Source organism: Chlorocebus sabaeus, chromosome 29 (genome assembly GCF_047675955.1).
Source record: "Chlorocebus sabaeus isolate Y175 chromosome 29, mChlSab1.0.hap1, whole genome shotgun sequence".
Taxonomy (NCBI): domain Eukaryota; kingdom Metazoa; phylum Chordata; class Mammalia; order Primates; family Cercopithecidae; genus Chlorocebus; species Chlorocebus sabaeus.
Genome location: NC_132932.1, coordinates 15,638,142 through 15,661,176, shown reverse-complemented (window position 1 = coordinate 15,661,176; position 23,035 = coordinate 15,638,142). Strand labels below are relative to the sequence as shown.

The 23,035-nt window shown below is 45.9% G+C and overlaps 1 protein-coding gene across 6 annotated transcripts in view; it reads right to left on the bottom strand.

The window, feature by feature from the left end:
• The window catches only part of CRTC3 (CREB regulated transcription coactivator 3), a 118,219-nt gene that overhangs the window by 17,143 nt on the left and 78,041 nt on the right, over positions 1 to 23,035 (bottom strand). For 2 of the 6 annotated variants that reach the window (XM_007990461.3, XM_007990464.3), the window contains exons 6-10: positions 21,215 to 21,315; positions 13,899 to 13,937; positions 9,851 to 9,936; positions 7,302 to 7,351; positions 1,073 to 1,290 (exon numbers count right to left, since the gene is read on the bottom strand). In XM_007990461.3, the coding sequence (XP_007988652.2) occupies positions 1,073 to 1,290; positions 7,302 to 7,351; positions 9,851 to 9,936; positions 13,899 to 13,937; positions 21,215 to 21,315 (494 nt within the window). The remainder of the gene's footprint in view (positions 1 to 1,072; positions 1,291 to 7,301; positions 7,352 to 9,850; positions 9,937 to 13,898; positions 13,938 to 21,214; positions 21,316 to 23,035) is intronic. The other 4 variants (XM_007990463.3, XM_007990466.3, XM_007990462.3 and 1 more) reach the window with 3 other exon arrangements.

The following is a 23,035-nucleotide window of genomic DNA, read 5'->3' as shown; positions in this document are numbered from 1 at the left end:
CAAAAACAATTAGCTGGGCATCGTGGCACATGCCTGTAATCCCAGCTATTCTGGAGGCTGAGGCAGGAGAATTGCTTGAACCTGGGAAGTGGAGGTTACAGCGAGCTGAGATCGTGTCATTGCACTCCAGCCTGGGTGACAGAGACCGACCCCGTCTCAAAAAAAAAAAAAAGAGGGTCAGGCTTCAAACAAATGTAGTCATAATTTCAATATGGACAAGCAAACCCATAGAGTAACACCCAAGTCTCGTTCTGGGTAGTATCTTTATATAGCTAATGCTGCATCTTTAACTGGAACTGTGAGTGATTTCCACTTAATACACAGATATTAAGTAGAAATATTTTCATCATATCCGCTGTAAATTTTCTTTTTTTTTTTTTTTTGAGACGGAGTCTGGCTCTGCCGCCCAGGCTGGAGTGCAGTGGCCAGATCTCAGCTCACTGCAAGCTCCGCCTCCCGGGTTCACGCCATTCTCCTGCCTCAGCCTTCCGAGTAGCTGGGACTACAGGCGCCCGCCACCTCGCCCGGCTACTTTTTTGTATTTTTTAGTAGAGACGAGGTTTCACCGGGTTAGCCAGGATGGTCTCGATCTCCTGACCTTGTGATCCGCCCGTCTCGGCCTCCCAAAGTGCTGGGATTACAGGCTTGAGCCACCGCGCAAAAATGCAAAATACTGCCTTTAGAAATCTAATGGAAAATGGGAGGAATCCAGAGAGATGGCCTCTAAATTATAAACTGTCATATGTTGACGAGAGCCACTAACACTGTTCAGCCAACGCAGAGTGGATGCTTATTTCTTGGCTCCCATGTCTTATTCCCCAAGTCCCTGGATAGAGGAGCGAGTGAGGATGATAGGGAATGAGGTTCAGCAGAGCTGCCTCAAACTCATGAACCCAGGAGAAACAGAAACGTCCAAGAAAAATGTCCGCAGGGTCAGGAGATACAACAAGGTACATTATCGTCTCTAACTGAGATGCAGTCATTCTCATTCAGTGATTCACTGAACACGCCACATGGGTGGGGACCACCTATGATGAAGCCACCAGGTCACTGCTAAGCAGGAGATACTCACCAGAGGAGCTTCTTATACCCAGGTGGGTCACAGCAGCTGGGATGTTGTTCACACTATTCCCCACACTCATACTCCCGAAGAGGTGGTCGGTGGTGTCCAGGGAGGCTGGCAGGGGTGTGGAGTAGTGGAGGTTGGTTAGATCTGGCAATGACCCTCCAGTGTTCAGGGTCCCCAAAAAGGGTGAGAGGCCTAGGTTTTGACCATTATGTGGAAAAGCACTGAAAAAAGAAAGATTAAGAATGACTTTCTACAATGTATTTGGCTGTTGGGAAACCAAACACGGCCGAAACTTTTTCCTTGTCAACTAAGAGCATCGGCTACAAAAGACGGAGGTCCTGGTGTGGCCTCTCTCATTCTGAGAACACGGGTGCTCAGCTTAACCTCTCCGAAACACACTTCCTCACCGACTACAAGTGCCCACATTACAGGAATACTAGATTAGGGTCTAGAATAGTCAAGACCAGATTAGAGTATGATGCAGAAGTATTCTGACAATTATAAACCACTCTACAAAATGTGAGGCACTGCTCTCTCTTTATGTAGTTCTTTTTTGCTAGATTTCTAAGTTATCTTTGCTACCAGAAAAAGTATCTCTGAGTAACTAGCTACCTTCCAATATACCTTCCAAGATATATTTTTTAAATTACAGTCTTCATAAACTATAAAGTGACAAAGAGATGTTGCCACTCATTCATCACAATCTGTGTGCCAGGCAGCGGGCCGCGTGCTGGTGGCACCATGATGAACAAGCAGGCGAGTGTGTCCGGGGTCAGGCCTGCTCCTGAAATGTACAGGCCTGGAGCAAGAGTATAAAAGGAGGCCTGCATACCATGTATTTCCATTTTTAAAACTTATAAATCAAATGAACAAACCCTTACATAAACTTTGTTCTGTGTCTATCCTGACAAATTATACCTCATAATAGCCTGCAAGGCCAGATTTACATGTAGAAATCTCAGACTTCTTGGAGTTCTGTGCCAGAATGCACAGGGAGAGGCAGCCTGGCCCTCGGTCCACGCCCCCTTCTCTTCCCCCAGTCCTGTTCCGCACTGCAGTGCAGGCACATGGCTATCCCAGCCTATGCGGCCAAGCTCTGTCCACACCTCGCTGACTTTCTAGCCACCCCTAGGCCTAGCGGGTGTACGATGGTGGTATGTTCCCTTTGGGAATGAAGCCCTCTCAAGTGCGGGGCCCAGGGAGGGGCCTGCTAGCCAGGTCTGAAAGGACTTTGTTCTTGCAGTTCACAGATGGGCAGGAGAGACAGTCCGGGAAAGCAAGTAACTGCAACGTGGCAGGAATCGTGCCGTGCTGGGTTTGAGAAGAGATGCATGTAACCAGTGGGTACAAGTGGCACCGGGAGCACAAAAGCAGGAGTTGTCCATGTCAGGATGGGCTGTAGAGGGGACGGGTTTGCCATGGCCCTGACACAGTGTGTGCATGGAACTGCGAGTAGCTGGGCATGGCCAGGTGTCAAGTGTCGGGGCACAGTGTGGGGAGGGAGGGCAGCAGATGGGAAGGGAGAGGCAGGAGGGAGAAGATGTGCTGTTCTCAGGAGTCTGGATCAGGGACTGTGGAAAGAGAGAGGCCAGGTTAAGTTGGAGAATGGCATTTCAGAAACGTCACTGTGGTTCCAGTGTGGAGGATGGCCTCAGGGAGCAGAAAGAAAGGCAGGGAGAACCAATTAGAAGGACCACCTGCAGTGGTCCAGGGGTGACCTAGGAAAAGAGCAGTGAGGGTGAAGCGGAGGAGAATGTGGGAGAAGGTGCCACCAGCCAGGAGCAGAGGGAAGTTATGAATCCCACCGAGGACACTTCATTCCCTCCTGCACGCATCAGCAGAGCACCTCCCAGGGGCCAGTCGCTGGCATCTGGGCTTCAAGAGACTGAGCCATAAGGAACATAACTGGCAACATAATACAATTCAGTAGTGCAGTGATAGCGCCTGGAGGGAGGCCATATGGAGGGAAGCCCAGCCGACCTGAGAAGGCTTCCTTGGAGGACATCTGAGCTGAGTTTAAAGGCTAAAGAATTCAGGTGATCTAGTCAGGAAAAAGATTTCAGGCAAGTTCACAGCATGGGCAAAAGCAGGGAGGTGTGAGACCACACGGTGTGCCCTCAGAACTGTGAGGATTCAGACCATGGGAGGGTTGAGTTTAGGAGGGCTGGTTAGTGGTGGAGATGGAACTGGAAAAGCAGGCAGAGAGCACCCGAGGCTGGGACTGATGAGAGGATGACATGATGCCAGTGGAAGGCTGGAAGCGGGGTGGGCAGTGTTGGGGAGAGAGGTATCAGCTTTTCTTAGGACAGCATAGCTAACAGACTTGGGGAAGGGGTCCTGAGGTGCAAGGAGCAGACCTGGAGGTGGAGAGGCACACTGTGACGCTGCTGAACGGTCCAGCAGGAGGCCACGAGCACAGGGACAGAGAGGCAGGTGGACTCTACAGGGAAGTAGAACTCAAGAACAACTCTGGGGCCTTTGGCCTGGGGACTGGTGGAGCCCCCCACTGAGACAGGGGACACTGAAGATGTGAGCAGACTGGGAATGAGGGCAGGGGTATGGATGAGATCATGAATTCTGTTTTGGCTTTGAGTTTTTGCTAACTAGGAAGACATGCAGGGATGCAGCAGGGATATTTCTCATTTATGTACAGCAGGCAACTGACATTCTCAAGGTTCCATTGAACAGCAGATGTGGAAGCCAGGGCATGGTGGGTCGAGGATGGGTAAGCAGTAAGGAACACTCGAGAGTACATATGCTTTCAAAAAGCATGACTGAGAATTCTGGAAATGAGGGAAAGTTAATTAGCAGAGAAAAGCCTCCGCAAATCCAGTAGGAGGAGGACCAGGGAGTGGTAAAGTGGCCAGGCTGATTCAGAGGGACCCCTGTGTCCCTAGGACTAGAGGAGGGTGGTGTCGGGGGAATCAGTGGCAGGAGAGAGATGAGCACGCACTCCTGCCAGCCTCGCCTCACTTTTCTTGGTAAAAGTGTGACTGGGCGAACTGTGGAGTCTTGGAAAGAAAGGAGGCAGCGGGAGAGGTGTCCAACCAGATGGTGAGGAAGAAGGATCGTTTTGGTTGTAGAAAAACTGAATATAAATTTTGTCTTTTTATTTTGTGTTTTTTTGAGACAGAGTCTTGCCGTGTCGCCTAGGCTAGAGTGCAGTGGTGCGATCTTGGCTCACTGCAACCTCTGCCTCCCAGGTTCAAACAATTCTCCTGCCTCAGCCTCCAGAGTAGCTGGGATTACAGGCGTGCACTACCATACCCAGCAAATTTTTGTATTTTTAGTAGAGACAGGGTTTTGCCATGTTGGCCAGGCTGGTCTCGAACTCCTGACCTCAAGTGATCGGCCTGCCTCAGTCTCCCAAAGTGCTGGGATTACAGGCATGAGCCACTGCGTCCGGCCTGAATTTTGTCTCTTAGATGGCTGGAAGTATGGAACTGTTTATAGGGTTAAAGGTCAAGAACTAGAAAAATAAAATTGAGACCTCAGAGCCCTCAACGTGAGAGCAGATGGGCTTTCTGACTGAGAAGAAAGATCCAAGGGTGATCAGGTGGGAGTGAAGGCAGAGAGAGCAGGGGCGCGGCAGGGAGAAGCGTCCAACGGCACAGAGCAAGGATGGAAAAAATGTGACCACTGTGAACCAGGTCATTAGTAATGTTCACACAGTTCCTCTGCAGCTGGGAGAAATACAGGTGGGTTCCTTTCCAAATATAGTTACTACCTAACGGAGTCACCACTGACCTAAGGAAAGTAATGCGCCCCCGGGTTCAAGACCCTCTAACGACTCCCATCTTCTCTGCGCAGATCCAAGCAATACAAGCCTCCTTGAGCTCCAGGCCCACTCCTGCCTTGGGGTCTTTGCATTTGCTGTTCCTGCTGCCTGCAGCCCTCTCCGCGTCGCCTCACACTATCAGAAAGGTTTCCTCAATGACCGCCGGTGGCTGCCTGTCCACCTGCCACGGTTGTGTCTCCTTCAGTGCATTTACCCACACCCGACTTTCGCCGTGCTTTGCTTATTTGTTTCTGCCCATCTTGCTCTACTAGATTATTAGCTCCTCAAAAGCAGGAACTTGATCTGTTTTGTTCATTGTTTTACCCAGTGCCAAGAATTAGGGGGTCAATAAATATCTGCATGACTAGGAGTCACTGAATGGAATTCTATCTGTAACATAAGAGCAAGAAAGCAACTTTCTCTACCTAAAAAACACCTGCTTTAAAACTCTCCGAGTTGGCCAGGCATGGTGGCTCACCTGTAATCCCAGTGCTTTGGGAGGCCAAGGCAAGTGATCCTTTGAGAGGATCACTTGAGGCCAGGAGTTCAAGACCAACCTGGCCAACATAGCAAGACCCTATCTGTAAAAACAAAACAGGCTGGGCGTGGTGGCTCATGCCTGTAATCCTAGCACTTTGGGAGGCCGAGGTGGGTGGATCACCTGAGGTCACGAGTTCAAGACCAGCCTGACCAATATGATGAAACCCTGCCTCTACTATAAATAAAAAAATTAGCTGGGTATGGTGGTGCACGTCTGTAATTACAGTTACTTGGGAGGCTGAGGTAGGAGAATCACTTGAACATGGGAGGCGGAGGTTGCAGTGAGCCAAGAGCGTGCCACTGCACTCCAGCCTGAGTGACAGAGCGATACTCCATCTCAAATAAATAAATAAATACAAACAAAGAAAATTAAAAAAACAAAAAAACAACCTCTTGAGGGCTAAAGTACTACAGCCCAATTCTATAATGTAGGCTTTCAGAGCCTGAAGGTTATCTGATGCTTAAGCCAAAATTGATTCTTGAGGAAAATATATATATATATATATATATATATATATATATATTTTTTTTTTTTTTTTTTTCAAATTTCCATTTTACCAGGAAGCCCCTGAACCGGACTAGGTTGAGGGAGACTCCCTTGAGGAAAATCTTGCCCCTTCCATGGGAGTGTCCTGCGCCCCTCGGCAGCCCGTCTTTTGTTGGGCATGTGTCCTGGCAGGCTTTCCCACTTTCTGAAGCGAACATCAACCCGTGGCGCAGCTCAGCAGATTACCTGAGTTTATGTTTAACCTGCCAAAAAGAATGTCTGAGCTCCAGATACTCAGTAGGGAGTGCGTTGAATGCGCTGCTGTGAAATACTCACAGGAAGCTCTGTTGGGGGAAATCATATTCAATGATTGCTTGAAGTGGATTTAGTTCACCCACTGACCCACTGGTGATTGTATGTACTAAGTCAAATCATGCAAGAATCCCATTTCCAAACCACATTATTTTGGCCCTGCAGCCTTGCTGGTTCTGAAATGGCTTTGCTTCCAAGTGGTGGGACTGCTCTCACGGAGGCTATGATAAACATCCCCAGGAAGCCTTCTCGGGGCTGTCCCAGGACACAGCCCATCGAGTTCCAAGAGGTCCTCTCTGTGAAACTCCCCAGCAGCTGTCTGTACCATCCCACGGAGCACACCAGCCGGCCCTCCCAAGGCAGTTTCTGTTAAGGCAAGGGCCTCATTATCTCTTTCATCTCCTCGTTCTCTTTTAGACTCAACTTCCTCATGAACTTCCTTTTTCATTTGCTTGTACTATATATATTTTTGTAAGTTGTCTCAAACCTTTTAGGGAGTGAAGTTGCATACTATTAAATCCACTAACAAATTGCTTCATAGAAACTTTTTTGTATTGCATATGGAAAATATATTCATCTTCCATTTATGTTTTTAAATTGTGGTAAAATATACCATAAAATTTACCATTTTAACCATTTCTATGTGTACAGTTCAGTGACATTAAGTACACTCACAGAAACTCTCTCAATTAACTTCTGTGCCACCCAGCTGCCAGGTGAACTGCTGCTTCCCTTTTCCTCTGGCCAAGATGCCACCGATGCCCACAGCCTGCCACAGCTCGGGGCTGGTAGGCTCCTCTCGATTCCCGCACATTTCTACTTCTGACACTGCTTCTACCCGGAGAGTTGTGTATTTACCAAGAGTCAGTTGTGTGATTCTCAAACATACTTATGTCAGTTTTTTTGTTATTATAGTTATGTAATTTAATTACTTTAAACAGATGAAATATGAGTATCAAAAGAGAGTGGCTGTTTTTATGAAAATGCAGTTGACTTTCAATTTATACATAGCAAGTTACGTTTCTGAGAGTTCTGTAACAAAGCAGTGGGACTTGCCTTTTGGGAAAAACCTTCAAGATAGTCCCTGAAACATGAACACAAAGAATATTACTTACTTGCCACCTCCAACATCACAGGATCGAGGGCGTCCTGACAGGGATTGAATCTGAGAAGAGACAACGAAAGCTTGGTTTACTTACTGTAAAGCCAAATTCAAGTTTTTGAAAAGTGTCTTCGTAAGGATCTTGAGGCTCTATTGGGCGCAAGTGAGAGTTCGCGTGTCAGCAGCGTCCTCACAGAGCAGCCTTTTAGGTTTTGGCAAGACTTTTTTAAACTCAAACTTCCAGGCCTAAGGGAGGCATAATATTAATATATTTTCTTAATTTGATGCCTTATCAATTTACTTTCTGGATTAATATTAAAAGACCAAAGTTTTACACATAGAGCTTTTTATGGAGTTTTGCTTGTTGTCTGGGCTGGAGTGCAGTGGTGTGATCTTGGCTAACTGCAACCTCTGCTTCCTGGGTCCAAGTGATTCTCCTGCCTCAGCCTTCCGAGTAGCTGGGACTACAGGCATCATATTTGCATTCAAGATACAAAGGAGAAAGGGGCTAGTGGCAGCTGGATATGTTCCTCTTATCTGAAAACCAAAAGTTTCCTAGAAGCTTTCCAATGGGCTTTCCCCTAAGTCTCAGTAACGATGCTGGTCACACCGCCTACTCTGTCTGTGAGGTGAGGATGAGAAGTGGCGTCTGCCTTTATGGTCTGCAACAGATTATAGGGAGTATTTGCCATATTAAGAAGTTGATTATTTTCAATTTCAAAAGTATTAGTTATTTAACCCAGTCTGTGATTCCATTCTTTCCTTTTTTTTTTTTTTGAGACAGAGTGTCACTCTGTTGCCCAGGCTGGAATGCAGTGGCGCGATCAACTTCTGCTTCCAGGGTTCAAACAATTCTCATGCCTCAGCCTCCCAAGTAGCTCAGATTATAGGCACCTACCACCGCGCCTGGCTGATTTTTGTATTTTTAGTAGAAATGGGGTTTCACCATGTTGGCCAGGCTGGTCTCAAACTCCTGACCTCAGTTGATCCACCCCTCTCAGCTTGGATTACAGGTGTGAGACACTGCACCCATCCTTCATGATTCTTTTTTTTTTTTTTTTTTTTTTTTTTTTTGAGATGGAGTCTCGCTCTTGTTGCCCAGGTTGGAGTGCAATGGCATGATCTGGGCTCACCACAATCCCCGCCTCCCAGGTTCAAGCGATTCTCCTTCCTCAGCCTCTGGAGTAGCTAGGATTACAGGCATGCACCACAACAGCAGCTAATTTGTTTTATTTATTTTTAGTAGAGACGGGGTTTCACCATGTTGGCCAGGCTGGTCTCAAACTCTCAACCTCAGGTGATCCACCCGCCTCAGCCTCCCAAAGTGCTGGGATTACAGGCATCAGCCACTGTGTCTGGCCGACGTAGAGCTTTTAAATAAACATTTCTTTTCCAATTGGCTTGAGATGAAATGAAATACATAAAAGAACAAAACAGGGTGAAAAAAGAAATGAATGTCAGAAGAAAATAAAATATCTCAACTAGAATATGAGCTCCAGATGGACAGGAATGAGTACTACAAATCCACAAGAACCAAGGGAGATGAACATCTCTTTCCAGAGACCAGTCCCTGGTACTCAGGGAGGAGGGCATACCACTGCCCTCTTTGGTGGAGAAGATGTAGTTGTCCCTGATAAAAGCCTCCACAACCACATGTGCCTCTCACAGGAAAAGACATAGTGTGGTTGCTTCTCCTGTGTTTAAATATGTGAATTTTAAGTCATATCTCTTTTTTACTTCCCAAATGATTAAACATCAAATACATCTTGCTTTTACAAAAAACCTTTTAAGACAACTGTAATGCTAATGGTGGCTCTGGTAGACTTGGCAGAAGAAAATGGAACTGGGCCAAAGGGATCCTAAATAGGTGGGGATAGTTAAGTACACAGGCAATACAAGCAATTGCAATAGAGTATCCTTAAGGGCTGGAACAGATTAATTGTTTTCTTTCAAAGTCAACACAGCTTCCCTCTGGGAAGAAAGGCCAAGGCAAGAACCGTGGGACCTCCCTTTCTTCCACAGTGGGTTAGGTGTACAGAGAGCCGAGGTGGAGGTCAGCTAGCACAATTTTAGATACAAATGCTCAAAGGCATATGGAAATCATAGTAAAACAGATGACTTGTCAACTGACTTGGAGAACTCAGGTCAAATGCCCTTGATTTAAAAAGGGCTATCCGGTATACCAGTAATTCTGGACAGAAGCTGGAGACTGGTATAAAGTGCTGGCTAAAAAACAGAAAAATCTGCCTATGACTTACAATGAGGTTTCAGACCTTTTCGCAAAACAAATAAGATACGGGGGACTTAGCAGGTTTTTTTTTTTTAAATAAGTCAATTCATATGAAAATTAGGAAGCCAAGAGATCAATGTACTAATTCATTGACACCAGTGTGATAATTTTTACTTGAAATGTCATTCCCTTGTATATTCTTATCTCTGTCCTCAGACAAATCTTCTCCTTTTCCCCTAGTTCCTCTTGTTTTCACCTCTGCAAGATTTTTCAATGACTTCAAAGTATAAACATTCAGTGACAACAAACATAGCTGAGTACCGTTCACCCACCTCCTTGGTCTCCCACAGTTGTTTTGGCAGTGGCTTCGGAACATTTAACAGATTCTCTTCTTTCAATGGGCCAGGGAAAGATGCTACTAAAGGAAAAAAAAAAAAAAAAAAAAACAGCAGAGTCATTGCATGAGAAGGCAGGAATCCGGGCTGGGCATGGTAGCTCACGCCTATAATCCTAGCACTTTATGGTGCCGAGGCAGGAGGATCGCTTGAGCTCAGGAATTTGAGACAAGCCTGGGGAACATAGTGAGACCCTGTCTCTACAAAAAATTTAAAAATTAGCTGGTTGTGGCGGCTCACACCTGTAGTCCCAGCTACTCAGGAGGCTGAGGTGGGAGGTCTGCTTGAGCCTGAGAGGCTGAGGCTGCACTAAACCATGACTGTGCCACTGCACTCCAGGCTGGGCAACAGAACAAGACCCTGTCTCAAAAAAACATAAACAACAACAAAAAAGGAAAGCATCCATCCTACCTACCTTTGGCTGAACAAATTATCTTTGTAAAAACTGATTTAGACCGGGCGCGGTGGCTCACGCCTGTAATCCCAGCACTTTGGGAGGCCGAGATGGGCGGATCACGAGGTCAGGAGATCGAGACCATCCTGGCTAACATGGTGAAACCCCGTCTCTACTAAAAATACATTTTAAAAAAATGAGCCGGGCGTGGTGGCGGGCGCCTGTAGTACCAGCTACATGGGAGGCTGAGGCAGGAGAATGGTGTGAACCCGGGAAGCGGAGCTTGCAGTGAGTGGAGGTCGTGCCACTGCACTCCAGCCTGGGTGACAAAGCAAGACTCCGTCTCAAAAAAAAAAAACAAAAAAAAAAACTGATTTAACAAATAAAATGTTTGACTTATTTAACACACAAAAATGACTTATTCATGGACTGTCTACTAGGGAAGGCACTTTGGGCACTACCGTGGGAACTGCAGAAATGAGTAAGACATGGATTCAACCGTTCACGAATTTGTAATCTAGTCAGTGGATAAGGGCAACTCATAAATAACCATCACTGAAGGAAGAAACGAGTGGAAGCCCGAGAGAGCTGAGGGTACGATGCTCCTGAGAGGTGAACTGCAGATGGGGAAGAGGCCAGGAGGGTTTTGGAGATGGGCACTGGGGGGAGCCCTTTAGAGACACAGGAGAAGGGAATTCCAAGAGAGGGGAAGGTAAGAGTAGAGTAACTCTTTTCAACTGGAGTGTAGGCTGAGTCAAGGGGATGGTAGGAAGTAAAATGTAGACGATTGAGGCCAGGGCAGGGAGGGCTCTGCAGGCTTGGCAAAGGAGAGAACGGAAGAAGAGGGATGAAGAGAGAGCCTGCAACAAAGATGAAATGGCGAAAGTATGGAGAAGAGGAGTATTAGCTGGAAGACATGGTGGCAGTGAAGCTCCTTGGTTGTGGGATGGAAGTGGGGGACAAAGAGGAACCAACAACCCAGAGGATCTGAGGCTGGGCAGCTGCTGGACCGCTGTTGGCTCTTTAATGCTATGAAACAACCTGTATAAAGGGACCCTTCCAGGGCTTTCCGCTTTAACTCTCTTAGCCGTGCCAGGTAAAACAAGAATGCTGCGTCACAGAACAAGTAAATACTTTTTGTTCTCAGAAAGAGACCAGAAAACAAGGACCAGCCTTCAGGAGTTAAGGGATCTGATGTCAGGAAGGGGATTCCAAGTTAGGGACATCGGTGACTACTCAGAACCAGGAATGCTGTTGAGTTCCAGTGGCCACAGAAGCGCCAGTGTGACTGTCATGACTATCCTGTCTCAGCCCCACAAAAGATGGCCGAGTACCCAAGAATAATGGACCCCAGAAAGAAGTCACACGAAACAGGGCCCAAACTTTCCTAGTAAATATTGAGAGAAGAGTTTGAAACAAAAACTCTAAAATAAGTTTATCTTGTATTTAATAAAACTGAGGATATAAATGCAATTGTGACTTCTAAAATGACTTAAGTATGGGTAGGAGTCTAACTTATTAGACAGCATGGTAAGGGGAGGATACAATGCCCTTCAGGCAACCTGCCCAATACCACCAGGACAGCAGTCATTTCTGCTACACCAGGCCAGGCTTCGTCAATGCCCCCAGATGTCTCTCTTAATCCCGATATTCACATCACTCTCTTTTGAAGAGCATATTTTGTCAACACCCTTGTTGATTTTCTTCAAATGTTATCTGACTTAATCATTAATATAAACTGCTTCAGAAATGTAAGTTCCATGAGGGCAGAGCCTTGGTTTTCTTCTCTACTGGTGGGTGCTTAAAACAGTGTCTGGTAAATGCTGACGCTACAGGTGACTGACTCTCAGCAAACTAGGAAACAAGGAAAATGGGCTTTGAGGGCCTTCATAAACCAATACAATGAGAGGTCAAGAATAAAATTTGCCCAGAAAGGCTGGGTGTGGTAGCTCATGCCTGCAATCTCAGCACTTTGGGAAGCGGAAGTGGGCAGATCATCTGAGGTCAGGAGTTCGAGACCAGCCTGGCCAACGTGGCGAAACTCCTTCTCTACTAAAAACACACACAAAAAATGAGCCGGGCGTGGTGGCGGGCATCTGTAGTCCCAGCTACTCGGGAGGCTGAGGCAAGAGAATCGCTTGAACCCAGGAGGCGGAGGTTGCAGTGAGCCGAGGTAATGCCACTGCACTCCAGCCTGGTGACAGAGCGAGACTCCGTCTCAAAAAAAAAAAAAAAAAAAAAAAAAAATTGCCCTGAAAGGTACTGTCAGATGTTGGGAAAAGTTTGAAGGACTGAGTGAGGTGGCATCACACAGCTCAAGGCTACTTCTCCAAAGAGGTTGGTTGTAAGAACATGGTTGGGGCAGACTCCAGTGCCTTAATGGGGACTGTTTTCTTAGAGTTCATTGCTTTTAGTCCCTTCTCATATCCAAGATTTGTCAGAATTCTTCGAAGCATTGAAGGAATGCAATCAACCTTGAAGCCATTTACTAATTTCTGTTCTAATGGATTAGATGTTTATTGATGTTTTAACTTTTTGTGATTTTATTCATGGCCTAAAAGAGCTTGCCCAGAAAAGGAGCATGCAGGGTGATGACAGAGAGCTGTGCCTCTTGCAAGATGCTCCTCATTTATCAGGTCCCCCATGAGTCTCACCTCTGTGACATATAAACCTAATTTAGTTGTTTATTTTTTAGATTGTAAAAATTAAATTCCAGATTATAAAGATTTAGAGAAAAGAAAACAATGCCTGGTACTAAGTAAATAAATGAACTGTGTCGGACCCTCATTTGTCAATGGCTTTGAGTGTCATTTCCATAGATCTCCAACACTGTTTTATTTGGCTTTACGAAACTCAGCATCTTGTGTAAGGTTTGCATTTTCATTTCACAACTAATATGCATTTTCCTGGCATTGTTTATTTATATCTGTCAACGAAGACTTTCTAAATGGGCAGAGACTACTGGAATAACTAATTGTTTAAGTGATCAACTCATTCTTTTTTTTTTTTTTTTTTTTTGAGACAGAGTCTCACTTGGTCGCCAGGATGGAGCGCAGTGGCGCGATCTCGACTCACTGCAAGCTCCACTTCCCAGATTCAAGCGATTCTCCTGCCTCAGCCTCACGGGTATCTGGGACCACAGGCACGTGCCACCACACCTGGCTAATTTTTGTATTTTTAGTAGACACAGGGTTTCACCATGTTGGCCAGGCTGGTCTCAAACTCCTGACCTCAAGTGATCCACCTGCCTCAGCCTCCCAAACTGCTAGGATTACAGGCATGAGCCACCGTGCCAGGCCAATTCATTCATATTTTCGTGTGATTACAACTTTTGCTTCCTTGCTCAACCTTATGACTGTGGGGACCTAGATAAAAAGGAACCTTTGTAATGCAACCACACATTTCCTTTCTCCTGGCCTTGAACATGGCTAGCCTTAATTTTCTAAAGGCTCTCTGAAAAGTAAGCCAATCAGCAGTTGTCAGCATCTGGGGAGTCCTGAAAACATGAATATTTATTAGTAAAGCTATTGAAAGGTTATATCCACTACTCAGCATCCCACTCCGATATAGGTAGGTAAAATAAGTTCATACCTTCCCCATGTCCATTATTCTCACCATCACAGAAACCTACTGGAAAAGGAAAAAGAAAAAAAGAAAACGCTTTTATGTGGTACTTTCATTTTCATGAATTTATGAATTAGTAACTCTTTATAATTTGAAATAGAATTTTGAAAATTCTAAGGCACTTTTGATACACTGATTTTCATTTAAGGTGCTTTATCATTTATACTAAAAATAGGCATAGCTAATTTGAAACTAAATTTGTTTCCTTTTTTTTTCCTTTAAAATTGTGTCTTAAATTTTCTTACTGTCTCTGTCCTGAAAGAACAATTTTTACAGAACCTGAGAATCTCTATTCAAACCACAAAGTAAAGAAGTATAGATGGAAATTCTCTTCCAAATGCTTTATCATGGGGGTAGGAGCAGGTAACTCAAAAAGCCTGCATCACTGTTTGATACTTACCATGGGTGTCTACAGGAACAAATCCGAAGTTCCATGCTGTATGCTATTATATATATTTCTCACGCAGTGAAGTTATTTTAAGAATAAAATTTATCTGGAGTCTAAGTTAATTTAAAGGGTACATGAGACAGCTATTCACAAAGTTTTAAAACTTTGACTTGGAATAAGCTCTGGCTGAATGAAGTATTTTTAATCCATAAATTATACCGCAGATGACAAAGTATAGTATTTCCTATTGCTATAAGCTAAAACTAAAGAACCGTGCCAAGAATGTAATATCTTAGCATTCCCCTAAGAGCAATCAAATATACCAAATAAGTTTTCAGTATAGAATCAGGATATATTATTAAGTTCTAAGCATTTAAGTATAGCTTACTTACATTTTAGATAAGTTTTTGGCTAAGGTTAACCTACAGGTTAACCTGATTAGTCTATACAATTTAAATGAAATGTCTAATAACCATTCACTCAACCCATATTTAATAAGTTTCTACATTAAGTGCTAGGTGGGGCTGGGTGATACAGTGTAGGTGAGAAGACAGATCACGGTAACACAGTAGCACATTCTGTAACACAGATAGAAGATACAAAATTTTAACAGAGCCCAGGGGCGGGGCAACACGAAGAGTCCCCAGGAGTACAAAGAAGCCGATGAATTAAGCAGACACACAAACACAGAATTTCTTTCAGGCCCATAGAACCAGAATGTAAGTAAGCGATTGAAAGCTTTATTTTAGAGCACATAAAGAGACCTTGGGTAAGCCTGCTAAAATGCAGATTGGGCCAACCCTCAAAGATTTTGATTCAGAAGGTGTGAGAATCAGCCAAGGAATCTACATATTTAAAATTTTTTTATTTTTCCTGAGACAGAGTCTCACTTTGTCACCCAGGCTGGAGTGCAGTGGCATGATCTTGGCTCACTGCAACCTCTACCTCCAGGGTTCAAGTAATTCTCCTGCCTCGGCCTCCCCAGTAGCTGGGATTACAGGCACGTACCAGCAGGCCCGGCTAATTTTTGTATTTTTTGGTAGAGATGGGGTTTCACCGTGATAGCCAGGCTGGTCTCAACCTCCTGACCTCAGGTAATCTGCCAGCGTCAGCCTCCCAAAGTGCTGGGATTACAGGTGTAAGCTGCCGCGCCTGGCCTACATTTTTAATCATTGTCTCAGGAGACTATTGCAGAAGGTCCTTGGCCCATTCTTTTTTTTTTTTTTTCTGAGATAGAGTCTAGCTCTGTGGCCCAGGCTCGAGTGCAATGGCACGATCTCGGCTCACTGCAAGCTCCGCCTCCCGGGTTCACACCATTCTCCTGCTTCAGCCTCCTGAGTAGCTGGGACTATAGGCTCCCACCACTATGCCCATCTAATTTTTTGTATTTTTTTTTTTAGTAGAGATGGGGTTTCACAGTGTTGGTCAGGATGGTCTCGATCTCCTGTCCTCTTGATCCACCCGCCTCGGCCTCCCAAAGTGCTAGGATTACAGGTGTGAGCCACCACGCCCAGCCCTTTGGCCCATTCTTACTTAATCAGCCATTTAACCCATCTAAAGACAGGCAGTGGGAATAGGCGAACACTGAGATGTGGAGAGAGAAAAGCTGTGGCTCTACAACCAGCACCGTCAAAAGGACAGGAGCTTCGGATTCCTATTCTGGCTTTCCTGAGACCCTCATATTAAGAAAGGGCAGGGAACTTCATTCTGATCACTAAAAAGTAACTATCCTGTTAAAAATTTAAAACTGGTTTTTACATAGTAATCTGGTATGGCGTGTTGAAGCATCTCTTCATCATCAAGACACCAATCACTCGAGGTTTAATTACTAAGGCTGACCAGTCCCTGAAACAGGAGGACTCAACTGAGGGTTACTATGTGAAACTGCCTGAGTGGCTGGCAGACACCCCATGTGACAGCCCCATTAGTGCATGCTCTCCTCAGACTGGAACAGAAGGAAGGCTTCATGGAGGAGGTGGTACCTGAGGCATCATTCATTGAAGGATAATGATGAAGAAGAGGATAACCAACAACCAACCTGACGGTTCACTTACTATGTGCCAGGCACTTTATACAGGTGATCTCATGTGATCCCCACAGCAACTCTGTGAGGTAGGCGCTATTATCATCCCCAAGATCACACTGCTAGTAAGTTCTGGGACTAGAACTCTGGCCTGTGTGTCTTCAGAACATTCATGTCCCTAACCAATTTGCTGTAGTACCTGGAAGATTTAGACAACTGGAAGCGAAGCTGAAGGGGATGCTCAGTGCGAGGAGAAGGAGGTGGCGGCAGCGGCGGTAGCAGCAGCGGAGGAGGAGGAGTGGGGGGTGGTTGGGGAAGGAAAAGAAGGAGAAGGAAGATGGAAGAATGTGGCTGCAGCACATGGTGGGAGGACTCGGAGATGGGCTGGACTGGAGGAGGCTGCTGGTCATTTGGCAGGATGTGGGGGACGGAAGGTTTCGGTTAGAGAAGTGACATGATCAGAGCTAAGCTTCAGAGACTGCTCTTGCAGCAGAGTAGGAAGTGGATTGAAAGGAGAAAGCCTTATTAAGGCTTGGAGGCTGAGGAGAAAACCAATGCAATAGTCCAAGGCAAACAGGAACCAAGTAGGATGCTGGCAGTGAGGACAGAAAACCAGAGGCAGATTTGAGACATGCTGCGGGGATAAAATGAACAGGACTCGGCTACTGAATGGGCGTGGGGGCATGGGAATGGGAGTAATTAGATGAAACTCTCAGGGTTTCGGCTGCGGTGACCAGAAGCATGGTGGTGGCAATGACTGATACACTGGCACCAAGCTAACATATCATCAAAATATCCAAGCCTGGATTTTTACTACTAAATTAAAAACCCACAAGATGGCACTACAAATAAAGGGTTAAAAAAAAAAAGGAATGAGTTGTGACTGGCTATCTGGAAACAGAACACTCATTTTATCAGTCCCACAGGGATGGGACAGCGATGACCAAGGCTGCATCTGTGTTCCAGGAAACCTCACAGCCTCAGAGTCACCAAGGGCTGGTCTCTTCTAACTAAGGGAACCGAGACCATGTTCCTTCTGTGTGCTCCCATGCCTGGCAAATCTAAAATAATTCCTCACACAGCCCTGATTTGCTAAGTAGAAGGGAAGGCAAGGGGAAGACCCCTTAACCAGTGTCCTAAAGGAGGCCTCTGGTGTTTCAGCCTCCCCGCTCTGGGCCCTCCTGTCCCCGGGTGAAACTCTTTTTGCTCCTCTTCAGATCTGGGATGCTTGTACCTGCCACTGTACCCCTGTCCAATCCATGCAATTAACAGGCTTACATCTTTCAAGGTTATTTGCATTGTAAACCTTCTCCTTAACTCTGCAGGTCAAAGTTTATTGGTAGGTGAAAGGTCACTGGGTCCGAGGCATGCCAAGCCCCCTCCACCCTAAGGAGTTGAGTACTGTGGTCCCCAAAGATGGCAATATTCAGCATCTACAGCCCGGGATGCAGAGAAGACAACTATTACACACTCTTCTCTCCTTAGCTCTAGACTGCTCCCTAAAAGGAAGAGGACCACCCCAGCCCCTCCTCCACAAGCCCGAGGATAGGAGGGGTGTTAGGGGACAGTTCTAGGCTATGGGACAGGGCATGTGTCCCAGAGAGTCCTGTGCTTCCCTATCTGCGTGTATGTGTGCAATGGTCATTCAGCTGTACATGCTGCCAGGGAAATGACCAACATTCCCTCTTTATAGAGTCTGAATAATTAAACAAAAAGAGATAAATTATAAAAATCTTGTTTGGCTCCATAAAAATTTATTTCTGTCATTTATACCAACTGCTTGTCATTTATGCCTAATTGTCATGCAACTCAATAGCCATTATGAAAATTACTCAACATGTATCAGGCTTTGTTTTCTTGTGACACAAATCCCCACTCATGAATGTATCATAGCTCACTGCTCATGTAGTTAAGCTATGAGCAGATGCTCTCGTCATCGGCTCACAGCAACAGCAACAACAACAACAATAACAAAAAAGTGTGGCTACATCATTCTGCTCAGCAGAGATTCCCAGGGAAAGAACAGTTACTATTGCTTCTAACATAGAACCCAGTTCTGGGCTTCAATTATATTTTCCCATCACTTTTTAAATCTTTATTTGGTTGGTCCTATAAGAAATACCTTTTTGCAAAGCTAGTTGGTATTTTTAAAATCCAAAAGGAAAGAAAATGAAAAACTTTAATGAAATACAGGAGGAAAATACATGAAACTATTTAAAATAGCTCCCACCAACAAATATAATTCTCCAGAAATAATTTCCATCCTTGGAGACTTGAATAATATTTTAAACACTGGCTTTCCCATGTAAACACATCCATATTAGGATGTGTTTCTGAGTTCTGCTATACTTGCAAGGCAACTGCAGGAGCATGCACACAGTTCAGACATCTGAGCTGGAGGCCAGCCCACCCTCCATGGTTTTCAAATATTGTAGCCCAACCATTTCTAACTGCTGCTGATTTGAAAAGGAGAGACCATCACGATTCTCAAGTCAACGCAGGAACCCTGCTCCAGGATTTCTTTCTTTCTTCCTGTTTTTCTCATTGCTCCGTCTACCTGGACCAATGTTACATTCCTTTGCTTTTCTTATTCCATCCTCACTTACCCTTTCTGATACATCTCATCTCTTCTCTCAGAGGCTGCATCGCTCAGCATGAATACTTCAACCCAGGTAATTGCTTTCTTTAGTTACTTTCTTTTTCTTGGCATGCAAGCATCAAAAAATCCTCACTTGAATTACCTGTGATTCCCTTGCTTCTCTAGGCCTTTGGCCCTTTCTAGAGAAGCATAAACTTTGCAGAGGGCAGTGTAAATGAAAGGAATGGCAGAGGCAGAAATGCAGGGGCTCCAGGGTAAAAATCTGTCTGTCTAGCTGGCTTCGAGTCCATGGAGATTAGGATCCTGCTGTGCTCACAGGCGCCCCCACTGATTACAGCTTCTGCTTTTTTTAGGCTTTGTTTACATACTCCCATCTCTACCTATCCTGAAACTAAACTAATCCCTCTTCCCACACACCCTGCTCCTCTAAGCAGTGAGCAGTGGACCCATATCCAATTCCAACATCAATTTCAACATCACTGCCAACTTTCATATTCCCATGTATGGAAGCATGGGTAGATGTCCCTAACCAATTCTGAAAGCTCTCATAGTTTACAAGCAATCATTTAAGCAAATGTAGTCTTCTCCAAATTGCACCAATAGCACAAATATATCAACAATTATTATTCAATCCTGTCCCTGCTATATACAAAGAAATAAGATCATGAATGTTCTCCTAGAAGGAACACAGGCCATTTAGGCTTTAAACTCTCCAAAAAGCAAAGAAAACCAGAAAAGCTGGTTTCTTGGCTAAAGATGTATTTATTCCTGTTTCAAGAACAAATACAGGGCCCTGAAAATTTCTGGGCAAGAGTCAGTCTGCATATGGAATGGATAATTCAAGACCATTGTTCTTTCTAGATTATAAACCCCAGAAAGGTAGACTTGAAATGTGTCTGAATGACCAGCCTCACTTCATGTACAGGTCAGGTACCAGCACCGAGAGGGTATTTTGGCAAATGCTGTGCACATGTGAGCCAGTGTGTGATTCTTCACACTTCTCCATCAGTACGGGCTCCTCTGTGCTGGGCACTGTGCTAGGGGCTGGAGAGAACAAGACCATTAAGATGCTGCCTTCAAGAAATCTACACTGACGCAGAGAAAGAGATGCATGTTCACATAAAAAAGCAGCCAAGTATTACAGGTGCTAAGAGAGCAGTCTGGGATGTCAGAAGGACACGGTAACTCTGAGCTGAGAGGGAGGAAGGTCAAGGACGGCTCCACAGACATGAGTACACACACGAGCTGAGGTTGGCCAGGAAGGCCAGGAGTGAGTGCAAGAGGAAGAGACAGAACAGGAAGACACACCAGTAGAACCCAAAGTGGTTCACATGGCTACCTTGGGTGTGAGGCGGGGGAGCAGAGAGAAAAGGGAGAGAGGCAGACATGGGCCAGGCCTTGGGGCTCATGTCATTCCAAAGAAGATCTGGGCTCTTTCTCCTGAAGGTGAGGGGTGGCATTGAGGATTTTAAGTGGGAGAGCAAGATGATCAGGTTTGGGTTCACTCTGGAAGCAGAGCTGTGAGATGGCATGAGTGGGCCTCTTCCCCACTCCGGGTTACTCCTGGCCTCTCTCCACCCCCTTACTCACACTGGCCGGGGGGGCAACTGAGCAGATGACGCACAGTTCCAGTCTGGTCTCCTCTTCCCCTTCTCAAGGGCATGCCTTCCCTCAGGCAGCAGGCCTCTGCTCCACCCTTCCCTCCCCTAGGCTTGCCTGACCCCTCCTCCCAGGGGACCACACTGGCCAGTGCTGCCGGACACTCAGGGGGAGTCAGCCTCACGCTGGGGTTCAGTCTCAACAGGCCCACTGACCTACAGAGACAGTCACTTCCTCCAACCTGGTCTTATTAGTAGTAAAGGTGATATCTAGCTCTGTCTGTCACTTCTGGTTTTATTTCTCAGTTTGTTCAGATCCTGGGTGGGGAAAGAGGACTCTTGGGGAACCTAACATAAAACTGGATTGAAGGGATGTGAGACTGGAAATCAGGAGACCAGTTAGGAAGTTATTGGAAGATGACGGGTGCCCAGAAGAGGGCCAAGAGACGCCAACAGGGAGAGCGTGCTGTGGAGGGAGCAGGGCAGAGGCAGGGGATGCCGGGAGCTCCCTCCACCCTGACTGCATCACGGACACACACGCTTCCCTGCCACGAGCCGCCTCTCTAAGACCACCGAACCGGGAAGTGCAAACACCACTTCAGCTTCTCTTTCCCTCCGGCCCTAGGACAGAATGAGCAAGCACAGCTGCTGTCAGCAGTGGCCTGTGTGTCTTACCCATGTATGGGGCAGGCCAGGCCGACTGGCCCCCTCCTCCATAGGGGTCCTGGGGCTTGGTGCTCAGAGCACTCGTGTGAAGAGCAGAATCAGAATTGGTCCTAAGGAGGGGGAGGAGAGAGTCTGGCTGAAAATCCATTTTCCTTAGTGAAAATGCAATAGTCTTTGTTGAATATTACCAACAGGAAAGAAGGCAAGAATAACTGATTTGTAATCATCCATCAAATAAGGGGTTAGGACCTACCTGAAGTTCTTTATATCAATAACAGCCTCTGAGGATCACCCACACTCCAGAATATTTTAATTTAGACTCATTCTGCCTCATATGCTGAAGCTGACAGCATGGCGATCGAGTTCGACAAGGCGGGCCTCGGATGCATGGCTTCCGTCTAACAGCCCCTATTCTTCCCAGCTCAGAAGCCAGCTGTGGCCAGTTTAGCCTGTGGCTGTACTAGGTTTTCTCCACCTGAGAGCAGCTGTTCCTAAGTAAAGGGTCACTTAGAGCAGGGGTTCGCAAAACCCTTCCAGGAAGCAGGTGAGGTCAAGCCTACTCTCAAAATGACAGTAAAGTGCCCTCTGTTTTTCATTCTTGCCTCTCCCAAGCACGGCGGGCTTCCCCAGCAGCCATGTGAGGTGTGATGCCCCCACCGCTAAGCACGGGAGCAGACAACCCAGCTGCCTTGGAGGGATTTGCAAAAGGTGAACATTGCCACTATTTTCAAAACTTTTTTTGTGTTTCTTTTCAAAAAGATATAATTTACGTTAATGTATAATGGGTTATTAATTTATTTTTTAATTCACTCGTATCTTTAAAAAATCTCTCAATTTAATTTCTAATATCAATAGATATTCTCATGTAAACAAATACTCTTTGAGGGTTTATTTAATTTATTTTATTGTATTGTTATTTTTTTGAGACAGTCTCGCTTTGTTGCCCAGGCTGGAGTGCAGTGGCGCGATCTCAGCTCACTGCAACCTCCACCTCCCGCGTCCAAGAAATTCTTCTCCCTCAGCCTCCCGAGTAGCTGGGATTATAGCCATGCGTCACCACGCCCAGCTAACTTTTCTATTTTTAGTAGAGACAGGGTTTCACCGTGATGGCCAGGCTGGTCTCGAACTCCCGACCTCAGGTGATCCACCTGCCTCAGCCTATCAAAGTGCTGGGATTACAGGCATGAGCCACTGCACCCAGCCTATTTTATTTTATCAGTATTACTTTTGAGATGAAATTTCGCTTTGGTCGCCTGGGCTGCAGTGCAGTGGTGCTCACTGCAACCTCCGCCTCCCGGGTTCAAGCGATTCTCCTGCCTCAGCCTCTCAAATAGCTGGGATTACAGGCACCCGCTACCACACCTGGCTAATTTCCGTATTTTTAGTAGAAATGGGGTTTCACCATGTTGACCAGGCTGGTCTTGAACTCCTGACCTCAGGTGATTCGCCTGCCTTGGCCTCCCAAAGTGCTGGAATTACAGGCATGAGCCACTGCACCAGGCCTCTGTGTCTTTTAAGACTGTAAAGTGGTCCTAAGAGAAAATGTTGAAGCCACTAATGTATAGCAAATTTCTGAAATTCTCCCAGATAGCTTCAATGTCTACACAGCTTTGGTTGCAAGAGATGATTATTTATTTATCTCATCATAAGGTCAAACTGTTGGCCATAAAAAGAACCGGTAAGCAACTTCATTAGCCTACAGTGCTTCTTTGTGGTTCAGTCCAGTGACAGCCTCAGGTGGCTATGAAGCGACGTGGCTTCAGAGGAGGGAAGAGGCAGACAAGGGCAGAACCCGTAGTGCAACAGAAGGAGCATGGCTGCTGAGATCAG